This window comes from Helianthus annuus, chromosome 11, assembly GCF_002127325.2.
Source record: "Helianthus annuus cultivar XRQ/B chromosome 11, HanXRQr2.0-SUNRISE, whole genome shotgun sequence".
NCBI classification, from domain to species: Eukaryota; Viridiplantae; Streptophyta; class Magnoliopsida; order Asterales; family Asteraceae; genus Helianthus; species Helianthus annuus.
This window is the reverse complement of record NC_035443.2, coordinates 108,843,037-108,851,591: the sequence shown is the minus strand read 5'-3', so window position 1 is coordinate 108,851,591 and position 8,555 is coordinate 108,843,037. Positions and strand designations below refer to the sequence as shown.

Below are 8,555 nucleotides of genomic sequence, written 5' to 3'. Positions count from 1 at the left end.
CTAAGTTTCATTCTTAATGATCACCTTTATGCCAAAAACTCTTTCAAGCCTTCCTCTTGAATAAATTTCGGGACGAAATTTCCTAAAGGAGGGGAGACTGTAACGCCCTGCGTTTTCAAACATCCTACATTAGAAACCTTACGTGAAATTCTATCTTTGGAAATCTTGTGTTCTTATAACCATTCTTTCATCGTAATCGTTGTAAAATACGGAACTTGCTTCGTAAATAAAACTTGTACATTACACTTTTTACCTAGTTAAATCATGTTTTATTTCATATTTCACCTTGTTACAAGTTAGGGGAAACATTGTTGCATATTATTACACAACTTAATTAACAAAATTACTCATTATAATGTTTTAAAAAAATAAAAAAATAAAGAAATATGGCAGCCCAATTCAGCAAAATTCAGCCCCATATAGTTGGGTTTTGTGGGCTAGTTTCAAGGTGTAACCCCTTCTAAACACTTCCAAAGCCCAACCCATTGAAACCCTAATCATTCCCCCTATAAATACCACTTATAACCAGCCTCCCTACCACTTTTGCAACCCTAAAAACTCACAAAACATCCACCAAACCGTAGCTGAAAGTAAGGGTTCGAGTAGATTGACACCCCTTCACGAAAATGAGCATAACTCACTCAATTCTTATCCGATTCACTCGATTCTTTTTCCTACTTGCTTGTATAATCATGGGGTTCGATTCCTAGACTTCTCCTTGGAGAAATCAGACCTGGAAATGCCCCGAAATAGTCCATAAACTTTCTGTTTGTTTTTATGTTCATCAAAAACTTGTTTAAACCTATGCAACTTGTGTCTAACACATCTCATACCTATGTCCTAATGCTTACAACTTATCCCATGGTTGGTTAAGCTTAAAAACAAGGTTGAGACATTTAAAATCAGAGGATTAAACCTCATAAACTTGGTGTTTTGTTTAGGGTTTTTAACCCACAAGTCATGTCAAACTTTGTCTTTGATACATGAGTGATTATGGAACAACTTTGGTTGTCCAAACATACAATCCTCACATGATTTGATGATTTCTCTTAGTTAGTGTGTATATTTCTTATTCTTTATTGTATGTTCATGACCCTCCTTGGTTGTTTTTTTTTACATCAAGTGTAGTGGTGAACACATAGAGGTGCCTAAATGGAAGACTTGATCTTCCTACCTCCTACATGACTTCTATGACATTTAGAGGTACCAAAATGAAGATTTTAATCTTCTACCTCATGCTTGAACTATTGGACATATATTATATAACCTAAATATATTATTCGAATAATCGAATCTTTGATGATGAACTAGTGTTCATATGTCGGGGTACTAGATTACATCATCCTAGACTATGATAACTTGTCACGATTCTAATGGAACCTTGTTCCATGAGAACATCTAAACTCCTTCGAGTTTCCTAGTGTCAAGAACAAGCATCATATGTACTAAATGATTATTTTCCATGTTATTCTCATATCTTATTTTTATGTTGTTTTAAACACCGAATCTCGACTCTAAACATACTTGAACCTTAACCCTTATACATTCGGACTCTAAATCTCTACTCGTCAACAATTGGATAATCGGAAAACATATGCAAACTTTGTGAGTATACTCGTACTTTTCCCCTTTTACTTTTACCACTTTTGGGGTGTAACATGTTTACCTATTGAAACTTACACATGAACTTTTGTCTAAACACACGAATATTCCTATAACAATGCTTGTATATGTGATGGCTTGATACTTTAAATTTGGGTGATTCTTATGTGTTGAACTTATCATTTACTTCGTACGAGCCAAACCTTGACATATGTAGCGCTATAGGATTAACGACCCGCCTCTACTGAAACTTTGGTTATGTCATGAGCAAGTTGTGTTTTCTTGGTTTGATATGTTATACACATGCCATATTTAATGTTTATCTTGAATCGCATGCTTGCTATGAGGAATTGTTCACATTTTTATCTTATGCTATGTATGTACCAAACTTGTATACTCGCCTTTGCTTTTGCATTGAATTGTATTTTAAACATGTTACAGGTTGATGAGGACGATGCTAAGAAAAGAAGTAGCGTTGATGCCTAGATACACATATAGACGTTAGGGTTTAATATGTTGTATCAAATTTTGTTATGTTATCATGTTGTTATGTTAAACTTGTTGTATTTGAATTTCTTGTAATGTTGACTATTTGAAGTTATGAAATGAAATGAAATTTGGAATTTCTAAATATTGTCACAAATAGCGTTATGATGTCTCTAGCAATCTTCACACTTCGTCTCATCCCGATGTTTCCGCCATTGGTTGGGGTGTGACAACCTCACTCTAAGAAAATGGTTCAATCCCGTAAACTCCATCTAACCCTATTTTTAGTGGTATTTCGTTTTAAAAAAGAAAAAAATTGTTAATTTAATCTCTTAACATTCGGTTAACATGTTAACAAACAACTCCTTTAACGCCCCTTAACACAAGGAGGGAGTGATGTGCAATACCGGTTAAAATGCCATGTCACAGTTAACACCTCAAATGTTAAGGTGCACCTCGTGGCCTAAGGAAGTGGTTTAATATCGTTAACTCCATATAACCCTATTTTTAGTGGTTTTTGGTTTAAAAAAGAAAAGAAGAATTAATTCAGTTTCTTAACATTCAGTTAACATGTTAACAAATAACCTCTTTAACGCCACTTAACACAAGGAGTGAGTGGTGTGCAATGCCGGTAAACATGCTATGTCACCATTAACACCCCAGGGTACACCCATGCAAGATGACTGGTTATCGTGGTAGCATTTGTGTTTTGTTATTACAATTGGTTGTTACCAATTACCACGTTGCTTAAGATGGCAACAACTTTCATAAAAAGTTTGTAAATTCTGATTTTATGTGTAACTGTCTCGTTGTATATATTTAAAAACATATTGTAATAAAATAATCAAAACAAAAAAGGATTTTAAGAGGAAATAGTAAGTGAGCATATCCGATAAAAGCTGTGTATAAAAATAAAATACCATAACAAAACGGTCCTTCAAAGTGATTGTATAATAGGTAAACGACTATCCATTTTAATTAGTACTATTTTTTGTAGTTGTCTAGGTTGGAATACCCGAATCCATTAATCAAAATATAGCTAAACATATCTAAAAACATCCACAGTCTTTAAAATGCCATCCCTTACATGTGATATTTTCTTTATTTAAAAAATTCCCATTACACGAGGTTACATTGACCATAGCAGCGGACTTAAAGATAGCATAACTTGTGGCATGGATACTTCAATAATCAATATCATACTTTGACATAGATCGAGAATTGTCATTTTGTGACTATGTGGTCCAAAATATGAATAGGACTAAGTGACTAACACTCATAAGTTTTATCGCGTGACCTGTAAATAGATATGTTAGATGGAAATACTCAAGGATAGCATGTGATTAGAACACTAGATGGCCAAATCTACCTATTCAACGTGGTCCAAGAACCTTAAATGTTTGCAAGTGTTGTACTAGAATAGTTGGATTGTATGAAAATTGACCAATGACACTCTTGCAAGCGTTGTACTGGACTCTAATTGACGTTATCACGTACTAGTATAGAGTTGAAGGTGGCACGTGTTACACGTTAATTCTGTCAATGAAGAAGAAAGTATTCTGTAAAATAATTATGAAATTTAAATGGTTATAATGGCACTTGTTTCCATTCAACTGAATTGTTGTTAGCATACATTGGTTTGAAGCTATCCAAGTTTTATCTTGGAAAGAGAGTATAAATTTATAAAACACAAGGTTGTTTAATATTTACCTATTAAATCAGGTACAATTAAAGAAATTTAGCCTATATTTTCCTAAGCAACCCAAAATCAAAACTAAACTGGTATAGTATGTAACTTGGTAAATTTAATTACCACTTTAATGAAATCATAACTTTTATTTTTCTTATTTTAGAGTAGTTACTAGTCACCTTACGTCTTAAATTTTTCATTACGTCACGTCTACTTCATCATATCATTCATACATTAATTTATTAGTATCTAATTACCAGTTTGTAACACAGGCTACACAAATATGCGTAAATAAGTTAGCTAGATTTTACCTTAGGAATAGTATAATATAAATCAATGTAATATTAAACCTTATTGAGTTGTATAATGATTTGAATTTTTATGTGTTTGTGAGTTTTTGCAATCAAACAAATGGTTTTTAATTAACACCTTCATGTTAATTTAGCGTAGTTAAGAAGTTGTTCTATTATATATATAGGATTAGGTTCAAGAGTGAACACTAGTGTAGCTTGCGAACAGAGTGAACTAATTCTGGCCATACACGTGTGTAGATTAATGGCCAAGATTTGATGTTGAAATACACTAGTGTATTTTACGATTTGATGACGAGACCCTAGCCATACACGTGTGTAGATCAATGGCCAGGATTTGTTCACTCAGTTCGCAAATACACTAGTGTTCACTCTAGAACACCACCCTATATATATATAGAGAGAGAGAGAGGGTCAGGATTTAGGGAAAACGGTGAGAAGTGTGAGAACATTGAGAACGGTTATAGATCGTCAGATCAAAACAATTTATGGTTGAGATTGCACGGTGGCATTTTCATAAATAACATAAACTTTTTAAAGCGTACGCGCTTCAATAAGGGCAAAGAGGTAAATGTAGATCTACAAAAACACATCAAACGTGACCGAAACATATATACTTCCCCAGAGAAACCTCCTCGACTCCTACAAAAAACGCGAAAACCCTAGAAAACGCGAAACAACAAATATTATGGCGTCGAAAGATCAAACGAGATCCAGAGGCAAAAAAATAGTGAGTTAACTTCGATTTACATTGTGCTAGTTTATGATGTTTTTGGCGTTCTAATTTTAATAATAAATTTGCAGTTTCTACTAGTGTGGAAGGGGAAGGTTCATCTGCTCCAAAACGTAAAAACCCAACGAGCAACAAAAGAAGACAACAAGAGAACATGGTACGGATTGTTACTTTTTATGATGTTTGCTTGTAAAACTCCATATATCATGTAATATACTTTAATACTTTGTTACTAAACGCCATAATTTGTATCGCTTGTTTAATATTCTTTAAATGAGAACGAAATTTTACATATATCATTTGTGTTACTAAACGCCATGTATCATCTCTGATTTTCTTATTGAAAAACATATATCATTCGTGTGTTATTAAATGCCAAAACATGTATCATTTGATAGATTTGTTACTAAACGCCAAAACATGTATGATTTGTGTTATAAACGCCATGTATCATCTGTTATTGTCTTATTCAACGACATGTATCATCTGTGATTGACTTATGAAAAACATGTATCATTTATGTTATTAAACGCCATAAAATAAAACGCCATGAATATTAATCATGTTTTATAGGCGAGGAGAGGTTGAAAGTGAGAATAAATATGCACACAGGCAAGGCCCAGAACGCCAATAAGAGGAAGGCCTTAAGTCAGGATATTGAGGTTGAGGAAAACCATATTATGACTTCAGTGGGGCTAAGGTTTTATCAAGAGTAAAACCTACAAACTTGACTGGTTGGTTTATAAATCTAAACCAAAATCAAAGACAGGCAGTAGAGCAAATGGGGTTTGGTGCTGCACTAAAGTTGAAAATAGACAGCGTACCGACAATGCTTGGGTACTGGTTGGTTGAAAATTACAATGAAAAGACAAACAACCTAAATATTGGCAACATACCGTACATATCAATGAAGAATTGATAAACTCTTTAACCGGTTTACCGAATGGAATAGTGCCCGTGCAGGGGGAAAAGGGGCAACAACTAAAGACCACGTAGTGGCTAAGTGGAATGCACAATTCGAAGGGTTTGACTGGATTGACAAACCAAGTGTGAATCTCTACTTTGATGACATTTTGCCTGTGATGCATAGCTTCGGGAGAAACTTCTGCCTACATTTCCTTGTAGCATTCTTCACTATAATTGGGCATGCAAGTGATAATGCGGTCGTCAACAAATAGTTCTTGCACAACATTTAACCAAACGTTCAAATAAACCAACTGAACTGGTGTGGCTATATCATCTAATGCTTGAAACACGCCAAAACCGCATGGTCTCCAAAAAAGCATTACACGGGGCCGTTGATCATACTTGCTGTAAGAATAAAATTGCGCTATCTAACATATATCATTTGTGTGTTATTAAATGCCAAAACATGTATCATTTGATAGATTTGTTACTAAACATCAAAACATATATCATTTGAAAATCTATTTTGTTACAGCTTGCCTTGGTGAACGATGCTTGCAATAGAAAAAAAATGGAGCGAAAAGAAGGATACCCAATTGAGTGGGTTACAACAAAAACTCTTGACTTGTTTGAGGGTGCACTGGCAAAACGCCATGTTGGCAAAGAAGTAAAAAAGAAAACAGTTAAAAAGGCTAAGGAAGCCACGCCCAAGAAAACAAAAAAAAATGCAGGTTGTTATTGATGAAGAAGTTAATGTGATGATGTTGAGAATGAAGATGAAGATGATGTTGGCAATGTTGATGAGCATGCTGATAATGATGATGACGAGGTTGATGATGATGATGGTATTGATCATTATGATTATGCTGGACTCCACCCTGGGGTGCAAAACGCCATGCACATCAATGATGAGGATGGGAATGATGAAAATGAGAATGAAGAGAATGAGGATGAAGAGGCTTTGTTTCAAAGGATTGTGAATGAGGATAGAGAAAGCCGGGAAATGATGTTTGAACTTTCTGCATCAGGGAACCATGCTCTGATCAGAGGAGTAACACAATATGAAGACAATGTTGCTGATGAAGAACAACAAAACAATGAAACTGAAGAGGCATGTTATTCAAATAATAAATTTAATAAAAAACACAAAACGCCAAGATTAATAAAATCCTTTTTTATGTAATAGGCAATGGCTGATAAATCTGATGGGGCATACAAAGAATTAGAAGGGCGTTACAATAAACTGAGCACATTATTAAAATAGTCAAAGATTGAATATCCAAACAGCCTCCTGGTACACATTAAATATTCACAATGTCTGATATTGTTGGAGAACATGTCAAAATTTGTTGATGAAAACGCTAAGGAAGTGGCAGCTGAGAGAGAAGAAGGTAAAAATGAAGGTGAGGTTGAAAAAGAAGTTGAAGGTGAAAAGGAAGTGGTAGTAGGAGGTGAAAATGAATGAGAGGGGGAAAGGAGATGGCTGTAATACAAAACACCATTAAAATAGAAACAGTTGATGAAAACACCAGTGAAGTTGAAAATGAAGGAGAATGAGAAGGAAAAGGAGAAGAAGAAGAAGGAAAAAGGAGAAGAGGAAGGAGAAGGGGAAGGGGAAGGAGAAGGGGAAAGGGGAGTGGAAAGAGAAGAGGATATGGCCGGAGAAAAAAACGCCGAACCCTCAACTGCTACAACAGCCCCCATATATGATGATGATGAGAATACTATATTCTCAGATGAAGATACAAACGAAAACGGTATTGAAAGATGTCATTGTAATTTCAAGACACTTGAATATCACATTTCCAGATACAATGGGGAAAAATAATTAAAAGTAATATTGCTGAGGTTTTGGAAATGCCTGGACAAGATCTAAAACAAATGATTGAAATAAAAGAAGGTCTAGATTGTCCAAGGATGGTGGATGGAGTGATTAAAGCTATATAAAACATCTGCAACCTGCTAAAGAGACCCCAAAAATGCCTGTATTTGATAAAACACCAAACATCCCCCCAACAGAAGCACAATACAGTCAGGGGTTCATTGCTGAACTAGAAAAAACCGAAGGGGAGATGGTGAACAAAAGTGTTGACCAACAAGGTGCGGTGTTTGATAAAACGTCATGTGAGGAGTCACCATCTGTAAGTGGGAAGAACCTCTTGCAAACTTTTGAAGAAGAAGAGATACCCCATAAACCCCAATATTAAAACGCCATTAACACATCACCACCCAAAACGCCATACAGGTCAGATGTGCAGGAGAAGGGTGATGAGGACAAAACTCCAGACATCACAAAGTTGATGCAAGATAACACAATTTTAAACCCTGAAGAGCTGCCTGGTGATGAAGAAGCTGATCAAGATGAAGAAGAAGATGAAGATATAAATGAAAAGACTGTGGGAGAAAAGGAGAAGAGAGATACAAAAATGAGCAGGGCATGTTTGTCACCAGGTAAGGAGGCAAGTGGTTATACATGAACCAAGGAAGAATCATGAAACCAAAGTTGCCACATACATCTTCACTGGATGTGGCGAATACGAGTATGTACACTTCTCTCAAATAAAAACGCCAAACTTTGCATTTATCACGTTTACATGAATATGCATGTAAAAATGCTCAAAACGCCATGTCTTATAATAGAATGAGTTTGGATAACTAAAATGCCATATGATGTTTTTTTTCAGTACTGTCGTGTTCAAGATAGAAGGAGAGTTTAAGGTCGCAAGGGTGTTTTGTGAGAACATGAGACCGGGATTATATGCACACATCGACATTATTCAATGTTGGGCGCATATCCTGAACTATGAAGAAAGATACAAGGCTCCAG

General features: G+C 35.2%; 1 protein-coding gene across 1 annotated transcript; it reads left to right on the top strand.

Annotated features, from left to right (window-relative positions):
* Positions 1-7,707: 7,707 nt before the first annotated feature.
* On the top strand, positions 7,708-8,205 carry LOC110888347 (acidic leucine-rich nuclear phosphoprotein 32 family member B-like). The gene is made up of 2 exons (XM_022135877.1): positions 7,708-7,869; positions 7,987-8,205. Exons 1-2 carry the CDS (start codon positions 7,708-7,710, stop codon positions 8,203-8,205), a joined length of 381 nt encoding a protein of 126 aa, XP_021991569.1.
* The last annotated feature ends 350 nt before the right edge of the window (positions 8,206-8,555 follow it).